Here is a 20,307-nt window from a genome sequence, read left to right on the forward strand (position 1 = left end):
CTGCGGTGGTGAGTATATTAGTGCATTAGTCGATTTCTACACGTTCTGGTCTGAATTCAACCTTTACTGCTCTTGTACATGTTGTAGAAGGCTATGGGGGGAATAAAATGATGTACTAACTTGATATTTTTCCACGATGGCGCTTACTGAGTTATGACATTTAGCGCTTCATATATTCTCTTTTATGTGGTAAATGTAATTCCGTTGAACATGTTCAGATAATTATGAACAACTATACGGAATAATGAAATGCTCTTTTTTTTTTCTTTTTTTTTTTTTTTTCTTTTTTTTTTTAATTTACTCAGTTTGCTACATAAAGCAGTTGGCTCATTTTATAGTGACGTCTTTCCGCATTGCTACGACTGCTACTGTCATCAATGTTCTTTTCTTGATAGAGTAATAAAAACAATTAAATAGGACAACAATTAACTTCACTATTTTCTCAGGCTTGTTTGTATTTTTCCAGCAAATACATGTAGATTAACTGCAACTTTTACTTCCACCCCCTGTAGACAACCTCTCAAAATGGTGTCCAGTCAGTTTGACATAAAACTCTCAAGAAGCAAAACTGATTGTTGTTCCCTGGCAAGTACCATCTTTCATGACACCACTTTCTGTACACATAGTTCTAGCTTGACTTCTAATTGCAAATTTTATTTTCTTGCTTAAATGGCTCTTGTCTTGGAAGTTCCTTGTCTTGACAAGCTTCTGGGACTGATCTTCTCTTCTCATCTGAAATTGAACACTTACATCAAATCTGTTGCCAAGGTCGCTGGAAAAATGGTCAAATCACTCTACTGCTCCAGTAGATATCTCCCTGCCGATGCAATTCTCTAAGAGCCAGGTACATCCTAAAATTGAGTACTGTTGCCACATCTGGGCAGGAGCTACTTAGCACACCCTATTCTGCCTTGATAGTACAAAACCTATTTCGAATCCTTGTACGTGATGCCCTTTTTCTTTTCCCTGCAATCTCTTTCCCACAGAAGAGACGTTGCGAGCCTGTCTCTATTTTACCATTATTTTCATGGCAAGTGCTGACTGAACTCCAACCTATACCCCCCTCCCCTTGCCAAATTTTCAAAAAAGCACTCGACTATTTACAACCACTATATATGATTTCTCCCACTCTCTATCTGTGCCTAAATTTAAACGCAGATTCCATGAACAAAGCTTCTTTCCCAGAACTGCCAACCTTTGGAACACTGTTCCACTGGCCTTCTTCCCGGTTGAATACAACAGGATAGCTTTCAAATCCAATTTAAACATGTTCCTGATGAGCTATCCCCATAATCAGATTCTACCCAATTTGCACCATTAGTGATTAAACTACCACCATTCATTAACCCTTAAGTGGCTGATCCTGGATATGATCTTAAACTATATCCGATGATGAGGCCCCAGCTTGCAGGCTTTGGGGAGTGTGGAGCCACCCTTTAATTGCCATTGCTCCCAGTCCGCTCTGACCCGGAGTGGTAGTACCTGTTAGGGTCCCAACTATGGATTAAATAGAAACCGACTTGAAAAAAATATATTCTATTAAAAAAATTTTCTTCAAAATAACTGGATTCAGCATTAAATAACCTAAAAAGGGTTAATATGCCGTAAAACAATCAACCAATCCTCAAGTGGCCTTTAGGTCTTGATAAATGGTAACTCCCAAATAAAAGTTTTAAAAAATTTTAAAATTAACTTCGTGGAATATTTTTTTTTTTTTTTTTTTTTTTTTTTTTGTCTTGGTCCGGTATGGCTACAATATTGCATACCTAGTCTCATTACTTTTTAGACGGACCTTTTTTTTAAAGCCTTGAGAATAAATTTGAAACTTGGATAAAGTGATATCTGATAAATTAGTCCAGGGAGAACACTATTATGTGAATTTGTTGCAATTTAAATTAATTATTTATTTATTGAAGACGAGTCACTTTAGTACAAAACAAAGTGGGGAGGACAAAAAATGAAATCTGAACCTGAAATTTGCAAGAAAAATATTTTTCAATGAGGACAGTTTCACATTTCAAAAGTATGAATCTGAAATGTGCAAAAAAATAAATAAATAAATAAATAAAATAAAATTACAGCTTTGCATTTTAACCTGAAATACTTTATCTTGGTTGGTGGATAGGATTTTTAAAATATCTACAACACCCGTCCCGAGATGGGTAGAAGTTAATTCCCCAAACAGAACACTTTGCACTGCTTTTATTTCCTTAAAGATTGGCATCAAGATATGATACTGAACCGTACCTCTAGAATCCTTATTCCAATTTTGATCAAAATCCATTACATTATCTTGATGCTAGAAAATGTCTAAAAATTTGAAGCTTATGCTTTAAGGGGTTTTAAGAAAAAATAGAATGTCAAGGAATCTTAATTTGGTGTAGATCAAATTCAATGCACATCTGAAACATTTAAATTTCCAAATTTTGACCGTTAAAAAATGAAATTTGGAATGTATTTATAACTAGACTAACGATGTATGTGGAAATATATTGATGTTGGAATTCTGTAGATGTTCAGTGTAAATGGAGACGCCCTGATATTATTGTAGCTTTTTTTTTTTTTTTCGATTGCAAAATATTTATCTAAGCTAGCTGGGACACCCGGCATAGCCTGGTCATAAAATATGCTTATATATTTTTTAATTTATGCAGCCTTCGTATATATTATTATAGTCAATGTTCTATCGATTCTTATATATTATAAAGTTGTGATTTTAAAAATTAAAATATATCCATATGACTTGGGTGCATCAGTTTGAATTGAAACCAAAACTTTAAAATTCTTGGTAAAATTATTTATAACAAGAAATGGAAGGTCATAACAATTAAACGACAGTCACTCCTAAGAAAAAAGATACAAGTGTGACACACAAAATAACACTCTATTGTATTTTTATATAGATTTCTTTTGATAAAACAGACAAAAGTTGGAGGCCATTTGACTTAGAATGAGTGCTATATACCAAAACGATGGTTGAATGATTAAATTTGTGCTCATTTTTTGCATTAAATACAAATCCTTGTTGGTCCCTCCAAATAAAAGGAGGGTGGATCTGTAAATTCAGCCTTTGTCCGTTTGTCCGTTTGTCCGTTTGTCCGTTTGTCCGTTTGTCCGTTTGTCTGTTTGTCCGTTTGTCTGTTTGTCCGTTCGTCTGTCCGCACTTTTCTCAATAACTACGCTTTGGAATTTAAAAAGATTTTGCACAAATATTAAACATATGAGTAAAAAAAAAAAAAAAAAAAAAAAAAAGAAGTAACACAATTGATTTTCTGGGGAAACTCCGGTTGTCCCCCTAGGGGTGCCTTTCAAATTTAAATGGCTAAAATTGACACTTTTGTGCTTATTGAAAAAGAATTTGATGCTTTGGATTTTTATAAAATTTTCTGAAAAGTTGTAACTGATTTCTTTATAATTTTGTTTGTCTATATTTTGTGATGACTCATGGGTGTACCCCAGGGGCTCTTTTAGGGCTAATAAAAAACACTCCATTTTTGGGACTATTTTACTATATTTGTCCAAAATTTTCTGTGTATGTCTATTTAGCAGTTTTGCATGGTGCTGAACTCAAATTTAAATATGTTAAGGCCTTGGGGACTTTTGGGGCTAAATGAGAGGGTAGCAAATGATGGACCTAGTCATTTTTTTTATGCATGGTGCAGAACTCAAGTTTTCATATGTTAAGGTCTAAAACTGCAACATTCATTTTCATCAGGATTTGACATTCTCTGGAGACTTTTGGGGGCTAAATGAGGTGGGGGGCAATGCTGAACTTAGTCATTTTTTTTTTTAATGCCTCATTCACTGTGCACTCATGGGGAACCTTGCATGCTTCACTTGTTGATCTCTAACTGTGCATAGAATGGATACTATAATACTTAGTTCGTTGCACCTTATAAGAAAGGTGCATGCAAAATTTCAGCGTGATCAGTCCAGTAGTTTACAGGAAGTGAAATGGACAAAGAAATATAATACAAGGTGGAACGATAAGATTGTCGCCCTAGAAAAGACCATGATTCCATTTACATTTGATGAAAACCGGTTTTCTTTATTTGTTGCAGACCATATGTGAAAGTGACACAATGTTACATGAGCTAGATCAGAGATGCGCTGCTGTACAACTCGTGCTCTCTACCGATCATAGTTAAGACAACAGGACCATTGCCAGCACCCTCAAAATGCAAATTCAGACGGTTCAGCGCTTGAAGGCACAGAATAAGTTTCCAGCCACAGTTATGGTCTTTGGTGTGGTTACAAGTGAGGGCCACATCCTACCACCTCACATCTTCGAAGCTGGCTTGAAAGTTTACACCAAAGTGTACCTGAATGTGCTGAAAAGTGTGGTGATCAGATGGCCGCTAGCAGACCTTGGATGTGGCAGTAGGACTCGGCGCTGGTCTACAAGTGCAAAAAGACTTAGTTTTGGCTTCAGAAAGAGTGCTAAAATTTGTACCCTTCTCTCACTGGCCTCCCTTCTCCCCAGACTTATCCTGCTGGGCTACTTCGTTTGATTATATGTCAAGAACATCACCAACATGACCTCTCACTATCACCTTGTATGCTTTCCTTATTTCAAGAACTAACTTCATTTACAGTCCACCTTATCCTTGCATAAGGTATAGTAGTCACTCCTAAACCAGTTAACTGGTCATTAATTTTGGAACACTGCTACTAAGCATAAAAGGTGGGTAATGTGTGCTATATTTAGTTTTATACCTAGAGGATGGATGGGTAAAAAGATTAGAAGCTAGTGTGAAAATTCAGACATTTCTGATTTTTGTGACAATAAGCATAAGACCTATACAGGGTGGAGCGATAAAATTGTCACCCCCTAAAAAAAAAAAAACACTGGAGCTTTATTTTAAAACTTTTATTGAAAAAAATTAATTCAGGTAACTTGATTGTGTAGTAGAGCTGACATTTAATGTAGCTGCCTTCAGCTTTAATAACCGCCTTGATACGAGTCTGGAACTGGGAGTTAAAAGGTAACTTTTTATTTGAATAATATTTAGGGCTGACTATTTTTTACAGTAAAGACGGAATATTTATTGGTTTAAAAAGAAATCGCTAAAATTCTAAATTTAAAATAAAATTATTTTGGATTGATTTTTAACTTTTTTATTTTTAATTTTTTAATTTAAATATTATTTTTAAATTAAAATTGGGTTGAATGCCACCAATGATGTCTAAAGGCTGGTAATTCTTGATGTTAAGTCATTTTACTGTTTTTTGTTTGTTTGGGTTTTTGCACACTGGAGAGGAAGGATATTTCCTAATAGAATAAAATTAGCCTGGGTGTCCGACGTTGCCCGGGTGTTTGGAGGTGTGTGTTAAGCAAAAAAAACAAAAAAACAAACAAAAAAAAAAGGTGTAGTAGGCAGGTTCAAACCCGTGACGTGAAAGCAGAAAAGAAAGTGAAGGTGTGTGTAAGGGTGTTGGTTGAGCAAAAAAAAAAGTGGTAATAGGCAGGCAGGCTCCAGCGCAAAGGAGAAAAAGTGAAAAAAAAACGTGACGTGTTCGCTGTTGCACCCATCACCAAACCGGAAGTGACGTAGGTTTAAATTAAGGTTAGACAATCGAAAAAAGCAACCCCTCCCAGTAGAAAAGTGCTCAGTTGAGGGTGAAGCAATTAATGTTTTTGGCCAATTTTTCGATATCTGTCGTCCGAAGGGTCGAGCTTTAAAATGATACCAATCTTGTGAAAATCCGTCGCCTCTATCGAAAGTTTTTTGCGATACGTGATGATGATTGTTGCATCCTTCCAGATGATCGCCGTCACATTGAGTTCTTCCAATCTTGTCGTCCATGCCATCTCAGATGACTCGAAATTGTTCAAACTTACACACCTTTAATCATCCACCACGTTGTATAGTTTAGAATATTTTGATCAAAATATGCACATATCTTCCTTTGAAAACGAGCAAAATCATCCCAAATTGTGACCGAATTTTTGTTTTTCTAAATAAACTATAAAAACTGATTTTTGTAACATTGTAAACATTTCTTTTCTCTACTAAGTAGAATATATCAACCTTGATAGCACTCGGTAAAGTGCATGCCTCCACCACCCCTTGTAATTTGATCACCTAAATCAATCTAGTCCTACTAGATCAGGCCGATCTGAAGATGTTATTTTATTGATGTTATTTTTTTTCCTTTCCCTTTGCAAAACTCAATGCTCTGCGAAGACAATTTTTCTCTACAAAACAACCAAACTAAACACTAAGGATGATTCCATGAACATTCGAAAATAAAAACAACTTGAAGCATAATAATCTTTTTTTTCCAAAATTACTGGATTCGGTTTTAAACAAAAAAGGACTAACATGCTGCAAAACAATCAACCACATGAATCGAACACGAAGCTTTATAATCATAATTTAAGATGACTATATTCTAGGTACGGGCAAAAATGTCAGAAAAAAAAAAATAGGAAGACAGTTTTGAAAAGCCGGTTTATCATATTTTGTAGGTTTCCAACTATTTTTTTTATTTTTATTTTTATTTTAATTGTATTTGAAAGATTAAAGCTTAAAGTTAATTTCTGATGGGGGTAAAAAAATATTTGTACACGTGAAAGAAAAAAAAAAAAAGTTATAATGAAAAATATTAGCAAGTTAAAAATTCAGCTAAATTTTAAAGTTAAATAAATTCATTGTAAAAAATCTTTTGGAAGATAAATATCAGTTTTTTTTTTTTGTCTATTTCAAAGATAAAGTCCTAAGATATTGAATTAAATAAAAACAAAAAAAAAAAAAAAACTTTTTTTTTTTTTTTTTTTTTTTTTTACAAAAAAAAAATGGCTTAGACCCCCAAAAGCGAAAACTTCTAGCTCCGTTTAAGTGTAAATCAACAAAATAATGTAAGCGATGATTATATGGAAGCCCAAGATGTCAGAAAGGCTGTATGAAAATGACGTCAGATAGTTAAAGTGAGGAAAGGAATGCTGGTTTTCTCCCCCCCCCCAGCCGTGCATCCATACATTTCTATCGTGAACGTTTGTATAATTTTTACCATTTTTTTTGGTTTCTGTTTTTAAATTTAAAAAAAAAAATTATTTTTCAAGATTATATAAAAATTGTTACGCCGAAAGTTTGACGTTCATTCAAGCAAGGAAAATATTAGAATATTACATATAAAAATTTCGTGAAACATGTAGTCTAAAAAGAAAAAGTAGAAATATTTTTTGCAATTATAATATTTTTGTGTGAAAATATTAAATAGACAATGCTTAATTCAATGATAATATCTGTAGTTCAAGAAATTAATTTTTCGAGTTACATCGAATTCATTATTGTAGACTTTAGGGCTTTTTTCGTAATGTTCCTGGAAAAATTAATTTCTTTTTTTTATTGTTATTGTTACAATTTTTGCTGCTTTATTTTCATAAAAAAAGCTAGTTTTTTTTTGTTTTTAATTTTTTCTTTTTTATTACGGAAAAACAAATTTAAAAATGTTTTTTTTTGTTTAAACAAAATAAAACATTTCCACTAATATTCAAATAAAAACAATGGATTCATTATATTCCATGGTCATTATTTGATAAAATCTGAAAATTTAATCGAAATTGGTTAATTTCCTGATTTTTGAATTTTTAAGTAAAGGGAGAGGTCAAAATGTTTATATTTTGAGCAACGGCTATTCATTTTGCCGTACCTACAATATTAAAAACTAGTGGGGAGGGGTGGGGGCTTGCCCAATCATTAAAATATTTTAATTCGGGCAGATTTTGTATTATAGAGTAAATTATAGAAATGATTTCAAAAGTTGAAAAAAAATAAAGACTTTGGTGCCATCAGATGATTCTTGGTGTAAAATTACTACTTCCTGTTAATTTTAGTGTTATGTGACCAGTAGTTTAAGTTTATTTGGTTAAATATTTTCGTGCACGCACACACACACACGTTTTATTTACATAGATTAGCATGCTGCCCAGCATAAAATATGCTTAAATATATTTTAATTTATGCAGATTTCGTATTCATTATTAGTCAATTCTCTATTGATTATTATATTGTACCTAATATATAGTAGTGATTTAAAAGGTTTTTAAAAAAAATTTAGTGCTCAAAACCAAAACATTTAGTTCTCCTGCCTTGTTTGTTACTGCATAATCTAAGAGCACATAAATATCTGAACTTTAAAATTAACACGGTAAAACAGATAAATGTGTATTTGCGCATGCGTAGAGGATTCAAATTAAGTCAAATTACGCCTGCCAAGTTCCAATTTTTCAATTTGGACCTGTTAGCAGCTATTTCTATTGGGTAAAAATTGAATTGGATTTTCCCCACTGGTCCGACTGCCCCATATAAAAGTTTCAAGTTTGGAGACCAAAAAAAAAACTGTCACAAGTTTAGTAGAGATCATTCCACACATGCACTTATAACACAAATCACTTGTTTTTGTATTGCTAGGTGAAAGTATAGATTTTTTTTTTTTAACAAAAAAAAAAAACACCTTCTCCTCCACATGTTAAGAAATGGGTTTCCAAAAAGTTTATTGCATAATTACTATTTTTTTTTTTTTTTAATCGCTTTAACATCTTTATTTTATTTTTTTAAGCATATATGCTAAAAAGAAATTTAGAACGAAAAGCTCTTGTAATGTATGCGGATAATTAAGATTCCTACCTTGACAACTTACCAATCGGGACTTTTTCAAAAAAAAATTGTCGTTACCAAGTCCATTTGAAGAAATCACCAAAGAAACAAATTACAGAACTTCAACTATATCCATGATAATACCTACAATTTTAGCCTTAAGTTTATTTCTTTCAAAAGCTGTTCTAATTCTGATATTTCTGACTTTAGTGGATTCTTACCACTGTTGAACAATTCAGTGAATCAGTAGGAACAAGATTTTCATCTTATCTAAATGATAAAACTTGTGTGTGTCTACATTCCTAGATCTTAATCTAAAATTCAAATTTAAATTTCAAAAGAATGACACGGAAAACACTTAAGAATTGGATTCTGCTTTCTACTGATAATGAAGCAGAATCGGCAGGATACACTTCAAGCTCTGAGAGTCAAGAAGATCCAAGTGAAAGTTGGTTGGTTGATTGTTTTTGTTTTACGGCATATCAACCCTTTTCGGGTTATTTAATGCCGAATCCAAAGATTTTGAAGAAAACTTTTTTAGAATATATTTGTTTTCAAGTCTGTTTCTATTTAACCCATAGTTGGAACCCTAACAGGTACTACCACTCCGGGTCAGAGTGGACTTGGGAGCAATGGTAATTAAAGGGTGGCTCCACACTCCCCAAAGCCCGCAAGATGGGGCCTCACCACTGGATATAGTTTAAGGTCATATCCAGGACCCCCATTGAGGGACTTTTACCCTCTGCAGGGGGGGGGGGCAGTCGGTGTATTCTAATGCCCCACCGACAGGGCCCAAAGTGAAAGTAAAACTGTATCACCTGTTTGATGAATAAGCTTCAAGTAAGCCTACACTAACAAATCAAAACTTAGAGCAGGTGGAAGCAGAGTTAAACCTGGAGACTGCAACTACAACAGAAATATAAGAATCACAATCTAAACTCAAAAGGAGTAAATCCCTTATGCTTAAGTGTACAAAAGAACTTGACCATTATGTAGTTTTACAACTACTCACAATAGGTGTTGATCCATTTCAGTGGTGAAAAGACACAGGAGACCTTACCACTGCTGAGTAAATTGGCTTCAAAATATTTAAGTGCACCACCTTCATCTGTAGAGAGGCTCTTTAGTACAGGTGGTAATGGGTAATGTTTTTGGACCTATGAGGAACAGGCTATGTCCTGAGAATGGTGAAAATCTAATTGTTTAATTATATTCATTTAAGAATTGGAAATTGTATTTTGTAATTTTATTTAAGACAAAAAGCTGTAATAGTGAACAGACACTTAACAAATGTCAAGTTAAATTAATAGTTATGTTAATGTGACAAAACTATCTGATGAGTCACTTGTCAGTGATGAAATGGTTTAAATTTAATAGGAAAGAGAAAAGTAATTAATCAGCCGATTGATCAGCAAAGGGCCCGATTAGGCTGATTACCTGCCGATTAATCGGTACACCCCTAATATATATTGACCTCTGTCTGGTCCTTTGTTCTAGTTACGGCCATACCTAGATTAACAATCCTGTTTCAGTTGCCTTTTGTGTTCCTTGATAAACAACTTCATCTACATTGTTCTGCTGATAAACTTTCTTTTTTTTTTTTTTTTTTTTTTTTTTTTTTTTTTTTACATCTTAACACTTGGGGGGGCATCGATAATATCGGTCATATAACAAAATTATTTATTTTTTCAACTATACTACTAGAAAATGGCTATAATTTTCAATTTTCATGTTAGAAAAAAATTTTTTTTCTTATTTTGTTTTTCATTTTTGATATTATTCTAGAGAAAAAAGAAAATCTAAAAACAAGGGGTTGCTTTGTTCTGACCAACTTTTTTTTTGCTAATTTCCTTACACTTTATTTTGTGTGTGGAGAGGGGGCGTCGATAGTATCTCACTTAAAAATGCATTTTTTTATTTATTTTTTTTTTATTTATTTATTTTTTTTTTAAGCAAAATTCAATTAATGTTGACTTTATTCCTGCTTTTATTTTATTTTTGTTTGTTTTTCCTCTCCATTCTGAGATTTAATTCTGGTTTTCTTTTACTTTTCGTTCTGCTTCCAGCCTGGGTCGGATCTGTTACAATTGGTTTGACTTTTCTGATGTCGATTTTCGCAAGTATCCTTGCTGATCGAATTGGAATCCGCAAAGTCGGATGTTTTGGCGGCATTCTCTGTACCATTGGCCTCGTGTCGAGTGCATTTGTCGAACAACTCGAACTCTTGTACCTCACCTACGGCATCTTCCTCGGAGTTGGTGGTGCGTTTATCTACTCGCCGTCCCTCGTTATTCTCGGCCACTATTTCCGAAAACACATGGGTCTCGTCAACGGACTCGTGTCTTTCGGTAGCGCCTTATTTTCTATTGCCTTCTCACAGGCGTTGCCATTGTTACTCAAGCATCTTGAACTGCGTTATACGTTGCTGGTTCTCGCTGGCCTGGAATTTAGTCTAATTTTCTGTGCGCTGACTTGGAAACCGTTGATTATTAAGGAGAGTAACCTTGCCCACGCCACACTGTCCACTGAAAGTATATATGAACACGTAACGGATTGTTGCTCATGGACAAAAAAATTTCTAGATGTTGACATATGGACGAATCGTGGATACGTTGTTTGGTCTGTTTCCTGTGCCGTGGCATTATTTGGTTATTTTGTACCTTTTGTGCACTTGGTAAGTATTTTTTTTTTTTTTTTTGATTGCTCTCCTTTACTTAGTTTTTAAATTTTTTTTTTTTAAATTATCATAGCAGGGAGACCCGAGGTTGCCTGGAGTGAATGATGATCAACGAATGTTTCACACTCCCCATATTTTTGTCTGCGAAATTGGTAAAAATGCCCCCCCCCCCCTTTTTTTTTTTTTTTTTTAATGAAATCGATTAATTGCCTACTCTAGTTGAGGACCCATCGTGGTGCACCAGGAGGAAACTTCACATACTTTTCTGCAATGATTGACTTAGTCCACAAGACATTGTAGTCTACATGCACTGTTGATTTTAAAATGTTTTTTTATTTATTATGGCTTGAATTAAAGTTTAAAATGCAAAAGTCAAGTCAGGGCTCTATATTGCGAATAAAACGGTCGCATTTGCGGGTTATTTTTCAAAGTGGCAAGTAGAAATAATGAATTGCTTATCTTTTGACGATTGTATTTCTTTCACTGACAATCTTCCAAAGCTCACTACTGAGTGAAAAATATCTTTTCAACTTTGTTCGGTTTATTAAAAAAAAAAAAAGAAGTTATTTAAACAAAAGGTTTAACAAAACAATATACTTTTCTTTTTTTTTTTTTAACAAAGGCTGTTTAAAAAAAGCATCAGAAGAAATTAGAATGTTTATAGCTTCAAGTATAAACATAAAATTTGTTATATATTTAGAATTACACTTATTAAAACAATACAAAAAAATTTTTATGTACATACTCGTCACAGAAAGATGTCATATTCTAAAAATCATGTGGGTTTGATTATTTTGATTACAATACTCATCAAAGACATTCCGATACTAAACACTGCTAGGAACATAAAGTACATTCGTGTGAAATGTCATAAAAATCAGAGCTGCCATAGGGACCGACTTCGCAGAAATTCTTTTTAAATAATAGATAACTGATAATTGATAACATTTGTTATCATAAAAACGATTTTTTTTATTGTCCCCCCTTTTTAAGAAAATTTACAAGGCATTTTTTTTTTTTTTTTTAATAAATTTGGACATTTTTTTTCTAGAATAACTTTCAAAACAAAAAATGGATGAAAAAATACTTATGCAACAAATAAATTACTTTCACCTAAAAGATTAATTCTAAACTCTATTTCTTAAGTTATTTTAAGGGGAGTTAACTGTTGATGAATTACAAAATGGCATTGCAAGATCATCAATAGTTCCTTAGCCATGAAATTTGAATTTTTTTAGTAATTTTTTAAATAAAATAAAATTACTCTATCAATTTTTGGTGTACACTATTTTCTTTCTGTCACGGCTACATATCAAACATTTTTTGCAATGGAGGGGGGGGGGTGTTACGGACAAGCACCAAACTTTGTTTAGTGGTATGACCTGTATGATGAGTTGTCATAGATGACCTACTAGATGTTGTGTAGGTTGTTGAAAAACACGTAATTATTTTTGTTTCTTTTCTCCTTTTGTGGTGGTATCTACTTGTGTGAAACTGTATTGCTGGTTGAACGATTTCTTAAGAAAAAAAATGTTAAAATTCATCAGGTTTACAATTTTTGCATTGAAAGAAAAACTAAAAATAACATTTGCAATATGAAGTCAAGTAAAAAAAAAAAAAAAAAGAAATTTACTATTGACAAGTAGTTCATATTTGGATTATTTGGACTACTGTTCTCTCGTGTTATCTAACCACTGATATTCTTCAGGTTTTGTCAAGCTCTGGTTGATATGTAATCCATCCCGGGTTACGCCGGTATGTTGAAAATCATGGTTTTACAGTGAAGGTTGGTTAGTGCAAGAAGAGTTCAAAGGTTAAGTTGCTGACGTATGTCAAACTCTGCAGCTGGGGTCAACGATAGCACCTGAAATAGGTCATTCGAGTACGTGTGGAAGAGAACATAGAAAAAGGATGAAAGAAAAAGGAACATATCTTCTCTCTTGCATGCAAGTCGGTCTGATTTCCAGCCCCCCCCCCCCGCTACATGACATGGGAATCAGCAGAAAATTTCAACTGAAAACCTTTATTTAATCCGGGGTGGGGGTAGCATGCTCTCATTCTGTTGGTCATGATCAGATAGAGGTCTAATATAATTCGTAATCGTATTTGTAGCGCCCGCACTGAGGATTGAACTGAAAATATTTAAATGTATTTTACGACCGGGCAATACTGGGCGGCCTGTATAAATTTCATGAGTGTTGCTCCAAGCAACATTGCAGTTTTGTCTCCTGGTCTAGAAAGAGGAAGTAAACAGCAGGCGATTCCTTTTATAATCTCTTGTCAGGTGTTCAGCTGACATGAGATATAGCATCTGAGTGGGCAAACCAGAAAGGAAATTAAATGTTTACACCAATCAGTGACCAGTTTAGGAATTAAAACATATTCAAAATTATGACGATTCATTAAAATTGGTTCACTGCATTTTTGTTATAATTGTACGAGTTCATTCTTTCCGAGGCCCCCCCACCATTTATCACCACATGAAGAGGATAAATAAATTATAAGATTTGTTTGATTAATTTCAATATAATCTCGCCATTAATATTTGTTATGAACCTCTATATCGTTAGTCAAAATTAGTTTTTTTATGGCATGAAATAGTTTTTTTGTCTTTCATTTTTAATTAAAAAAATTTTTTTTTTTTTTTTTTTACATGGTAGTCACCAATTATCAAGGCCCAGAAGCCGCTCGGGGATAAGGGTTATTGCATGTACAGTAGTCAACGGGATAGTATCGTAGTAATCGTTAGTAATGGAGATTTGATAAACTGTTTTAAGGGGGGGGGCGGTTTATCAGGAATTTGTTTATGTTGGACTTGAAGACATCCAAGTTGTAGTCAGGTGGGAAACCGGTAAACGAGTTCCACAGGCATGCACTTCTAAGAAAGAAGCTTTGTTCATGGAATTTATGTTTTGATTTAGGCACAGATAAAGAATGGGAAAATTATTGACAGTGGTTTCAGCTAGACGGGTGTTTTTCGCGAAAGATTGGCAAGGAGGGACCAGAGATTGGAGCTCAGATGAGCACTTGCCATGGAAATAACGATAAAACAAGGATAGGCTCGCAGCATCTCTTCTGTGGGAGAGAGGCTGCAGGGAAGAGAAAAGGGTATCCCCCACTAAGCCATGAAGTCTATTTTGTACTCTGTTAAGGCAGGATAGGCTGATTTTAGCAACTCCTGCCCAGATATGGCAGCAGTACTCTATCCTTGGATGTACTTGGCTTTTATATAGATAGATAGATATCTTTATTTTTAAGGCTTACCGAAGTATTTTATCTAAAAATTGACTTGGTTGAGGTTTTACTGCATGTCAGTTGTTTTATGCCAAAACCTTGCATATATTATTTATATATTTAATTTGTAGGTTAATTTGTTTTGTAAGCATATATTTTGTAAACAAATAATCTGATAACGATGATTTCTATTAAGTTTATAGGCAGCAGTCATTCTTAATGATAATAACAGTATCTATTTACTTCATTCATACCACGCACACATAATTGCATGAATGAAGTAAAGACATAGATTATATAAAAGCGAATATGTCCGGCAAAGGCTTGGGGGGAGGGGGCTCGAGGGAGGGGGGATTTTTTAGAACTTTTTATATACTCCCTAGATTATAATTTGTGAACGAACGTCGTGCCGTTCTTTTATTTGAGCGACTTTTATTTCATAAAATTCCCGCTTTTCTGTCTTCTCGCGTTCGTTTTTCATATGAAAGCAAAACTAAAAATCGAAAGCAAAGTTGGGACGTCCAGAAAGCAATGAGTTTCGATCATCCAAGTTGTAGTCATCTTGGGGAACAAAGTTAAGTGCGTGATGTTTATGCACCTGTGTCAACTAAACTTTTTAATCGTTTAATTTCAACGATTCTCACTTCCTCTGCCCTCTTAGCATCGCGGTAGGTAAGATATCACGTTTTCTTTCACTTTCTTTTCTGCCTTTACTTCAAGGCTTCAGGTTCGAGCCTACCTACCTACTAACACTTTTTTTTTTTCCACATTCTTTTTCTCCTTCACTTTTTTTTTTCTTACAAACACCCGGGCAACACCAGGCACCCCCGCTAGTCTATAATATAAATCTCACCTGTCTGCTTAAAGATGTTTGTATGTCTGCCTAAAACTTTCGACAGAGGCAACAAATTTTCATGAGATTAGTATCATTTTGAAGCTCGACCCTTCGGACGACAAACATCGAAAAATTGGTTAAAAACATTAATTCTTTCACCCGCAGCTGGGCACTTTTCTACAAGGAAGGGGGTCGCTTTTTTGCGATATTTTTGGAAGTCATTCCCTCTTTTCGAATAATTAGCCTTAATTTAAACCTTCGCCACTTCTGGTTTGGCAATGGACACAATGGCAAAGACGTCACATTTCTTTTTTTTCACTTTCTTTTCCTCCATGGTAGGGGTTCGAGTCTGCCTGCCACCACTTTTTTTTTTTTTTTTTTTTTTTTTTACCTCAACACACACCGCCAAACACCCAGGCAACGCCAGGCACACAGGCTAGTAATTTGATGAATAATTTTTTTTGCTGACCTTTTTATATAAATAGAAATGGCATTAAATTTTTTTGAATTCCTTATTGTCATCATTACTAAAATATTACTTGTAGAACAGTTCTACAAGTACTTTGACAGTGAATGCTCCGAATTGCAAGCACTTGTACCCCCTCGACGTAAATACCCCCGACAAACCCGACAAGCAGCAAAATCCCACCCCTTCACAGTAGAGATCCCTAGATGTAAGAACCTTCTCCTCCAGTAGTTTCTTCCCCAGAACCGCTAGAATTTGGAATTCCCTTCCGGGTTCCTGCTTCCCCAACTGTACTGACATGCAGAAGGTCAAGTGTAACGTGAACCGACATCTTGCTGCCCAACTCCCCACATAGTACCCCTGTAGCTTATGTACCTGATAGTAGCCCCCTACATCAAAGTGATAATGTGCCTTGTTTGGGTGAAAATTTAATAAAAAAAAAAATAAAAAAATGAATAAAAAAAATATTACTATTCTCATTGGTTATTCGTCCTTGTTACTGATATTTTCTGTCATCTTACTGCAGAAATCGAAACCTAGTAGGTGATGACCTTTTCTCTTCCCTGCAACCTCTTTTCCACAGATGTTGTGAGCCTGTCTCTGCTCTATCATTATTTTCCTGACAAGTGCTCAACTAAAATCTAAACTATCGTCCCGTCTCTTGCCAAACTTTAACAAAAAAAAAAAACACTCGACCTGCTACAACCACTATTAACAATTCCACCCACTCTATCTAAATTTAAATGCAGATTCCATGAACAAAGATTCTTTTCTTGAACTGCCCACCTGTGGAGTACTGTTCCACTGGTCTGCTTCCCGACTGACTACAATATGGTAACCTTCAAGTCCAATGTAAACAAGTTCTTGTTGAGCCATTTCCTTAAATAATCAAAATTTTGTCTAATCTACACTATTAACGATTACTACACTATCACCTTCCATTCATTAACCCTTATGGATATGACCTTAAACTATATTCGATGCCCCAGCTTGCAGCATTTGAAGAGTGTGGAGCCACCCTTTAATTACTGTTGCTCCCAGGTCCACTCTGACCCAGAGTGTTAGTACCTGTTAGGGTCCCAACTATGGGTTATATAGAAACTGACTTGAAAAAAACAAATATATTCTATTAAAATTTTTTCTTCAAAATCACTGGATTTGGCATTAAATAACCTGAGAAGGTTTGATATACCATGAAACAAAAACCAACCAACCTTATCCTCGAGTGGGCTTCGGGCTTTGATAAGTGGTGAATCTCTTTCTCAAATTTTCATAGTGTATTGTAAATGTTTGATAATCTTTCAGATTTTTTAATTCAAAGTTTCTTAATATAGGCTGCCACTCAAAGTTGATCCGCAAGCTTTTTTAAGCAATCGAGTAGCAGAATATTTGAGAAACTTAAATAGGTCATTTTTTATTTTTTTAAATATAAATTTGCCCTCATTTCGTAGACTAGCCTTTTAGCGTCCACACAGGATTTTATGACCTCGGTGATTCGAGTCCAAACGTTGAGCTAATGTATTATCACGTGTCATCTGTCACAGCCAGTATAGTTAGAAATGTGTTGATAAGCTGCTGTCAATCGGTGGATTTATTTAAACACAGGCAGCTTCAAAATCAATAAAGAAAGATTAGCTGAAAATAAATCGTTTTCAAATTGATTCTTATTACAGTTGTCTTAGGTTTGGTTTGTGTACAGTGTAGCGTTCAAATCGCTTGGCCAATCGTGACTACACGTGGTCATAATAGCAGTCATTGTACAAGTTGGAACTGTTTTAATTTTGGGATATCAAGGTCACAACAAAGGTGAAAAATACTTGATAACTTTGATTAAGTGATTAACAAAACCGGCTGGAAATTCGGGTGTCAAGTTTGTATCCAATTTGTTCCACAGAAACAGTTTCATCAAACGCACACTTAACCTTGTCTAACCTCCTGGAGAGGCGGTAAATAATAAAAAAAATAAGTTTTTTTTTTTTTTTTTTTTTTTTTTTTTTTTTTTTTTTTTCATCAGAGACTCCCTAGTTGGCCCATATTGTAATTAATGAAGTCCATATCTTATGACCTTGATGTTTATCTTTGATCTCGAGTTGAGTTGACAATCCCTCTCGTTGATACCAGCTAGATTTGTAATTTCTATTTATCATTGAGATGTTAATTTTTCTAATATCTCCCCCCCTCCCCCCCCAAACAAAAAGGAATTTCATCATTTCTTGTACCATCTGGGATTTTTGACAGTGTCAACGATAACATGACCATACTTGACTTGCAGTGTTTGCTTAACAAAGCAATCTAGCATCGACGCTTGGTACTAGAAATAATGTTACCAACATTTTTATGGCACATCAGGAATACTTCAGACAATATGGAGAAGTAAAGATGAAACTTCGGCCCATTCTTACATTGTCAGAGGTATTCTTGTTATTGTTCTGTGTTTAAGACTAAAGTGATCAGTGGTGGGGTGGTAGTGTTAGAGAGGTCCACAAAGAAAGTTTAGCTATTTGGCAGTTTAATTTCTTGTACTCTTTTCATGAAGATCGAAAAGTTGAACAGAGTGGTGATTGAATGGAAATTGTCACCATGCATAAAAGTTCCGACGTGTTTTTTTTTTTTTTTATTTTATTTTTGGTGCTTATGCATTTTTGGTACCACGCTATTTCTAAATAGTTTTTTTTTTCCCCAGGTTAAATCCAAGTATCATGATATCATTTTCTTTTCTTATTAAATTGTTAGGTGGAAGGACAGAATAGTTACAAAACACCCGCCTCTCCCTATGTTAAGAATGGCTTTCAAAATGTTATTTCAGCACAGTACCAAAAATGCACAAGTAGATTTTTTTTTGATAATTGTAAAAATATCTTAACAAGAAATTAATGAAATGTTTAATATCAGGTTGACAAAGTTTTGAACTTTTGAATTAAGATGAACATATCTCGGCTCAAACAAAAATTTATTGATTGAAATAAGCACCATCAAAAGCAACACTTTTCCCAATGCAAAACAAGTGTATTTATGCCAGTAACATAAAAATCTTGTGTTCTGGTGGCGATGAAGTTGGACTTTTCAATATCACTTAGGTTTTTGAAGCATTTCTCACACAGAAAGTTGTTGAGATGCTTGAAAAAGTGGTAGTCAGTAGGTAAGAGGTCTGGAGAGTATGGCGGGTGAGGCAATTTTGGAGCCCAATTCGTTCAACTTTTGCAGAGTCAGTCTAGCAACGTGCGATTGGGCCTTTTCTGTTGACTAACGCTGGATGTTGTCAAAGTTTCTGATGCATTCCATCAATTTATTGACAGTACTTCTTCACCGTAATGGTTTTGCCTGCATTCAAAAAAAAAAAAAAACTAATGGCTAAGACCAGTCACAGACGACTAAACAGTTAGCATAACCCTCTTTTTGTACAACTCTGGCTTCAGGAAGTATTGTCGACATCTAACTACTGAGCTGACCATCGCCGGTTATTGTAAAGAACCCACTTTTCATTGTAAGTCACAGCCCAGTTGTGAAACAGGTTGTTCTTGTTACGTAAAAGAAAGGAAGATGCGCCTTCATATCAGCGTTTCTTTTGATTGTTGTTCAATTCGTGAGGCACGCATTTATCCAGTTTTTTATCTTTCCAATTTCTCTCAAGTGGTTGGAAATCATTTTATACGTTAGGTCTGATTCAGAAGCAAGTTCTCTAACAATCGTGCATGAATTGGCTTCGACTAAGGCTCTTAATTGATAGTTGTCAACATCCGATGGCTGACCACAACGCTCATCATCTTAGACTCTCGTCGCCATCACGAAATTTCTTAAACCACCATTATGCTGTACATTCAGTAGTGATTCCTGGGCCAAACACTTTGATATCGCGAGCTGTTTCAGCATAGCTTGAATTGAAAGAAGAAAATTGAAAAAGAAAACTTGCTTTTTTTTTTCTTTTTTTTTCTCTCGATCTTGTATTCAGCATTCTGAAAAGACATTGTTTTAAAACGATTATAATTTTAACAATTAGAGCGAGAAACATTCTTTAAAATGGTATATAAAGTAAAGGTATTATAATGAAATCTTGTTTGAAATCGAAATTAAAAATTCTGAAACCTTGCAATTCTTGTCAACTTAATAGTTATACAAATAGGAATATTTTCACAGAAATTGATAAGTATCCAGATAACATAGCTACAACCACTATCAACCATTCCCCCCACTCTCTATCTGCACCTAAATCTAAACACAGATTACATGAACATGATGGCCTTGAGATTTTCTGAGCTAAGGAATACACTAAGGGAACCATTTTTTTTTTTTTTTTTTTTTTTCACTATCATTAGTGATGAAACCTTTTCTGTAGATTCATATACTTGTGCAGTTGACATCTAATTATTCTATCATTCTTTCAAGTTCTTTAATGTTTGTGGGATTTTTTTCTTACTATAAACGGAATATTCTACAGTTTATCTGATTTCTGGGTTCATTGTAATATGATGGGTACCAGGAAGTGTACAAAGTT

At 34.4% G+C, this 20,307-nt stretch overlaps 1 protein-coding gene across 3 annotated transcripts in view; it reads left to right on the forward strand.

The window, feature by feature from the left end:
- LOC145287782 (monocarboxylate transporter 10-like) overlaps positions 1 to 20,307 on the forward strand; it is a 200,581-nt gene that overhangs the window by 42,683 nt on the left and 137,591 nt on the right. For all 3 annotated transcript variants that reach the window (XM_080135607.1, XM_080135608.1, XM_080135609.1), the window contains exon 2: positions 10,670 to 11,277. In XM_080135607.1, the coding sequence (XP_079991733.1) occupies positions 10,670 to 11,277 (608 nt within the window). The remainder of the gene's footprint in view (positions 1 to 10,669; positions 11,278 to 20,307) is intronic.

Source organism: Euprymna scolopes, chromosome 11 (genome assembly GCF_053919585.1).
Source record: "Euprymna scolopes isolate OS-2025 chromosome 11, ASM5391958v1, whole genome shotgun sequence".
Classification (NCBI taxonomy): Eukaryota; Metazoa; Mollusca; class Cephalopoda; order Sepiida; family Sepiolidae; genus Euprymna; species Euprymna scolopes.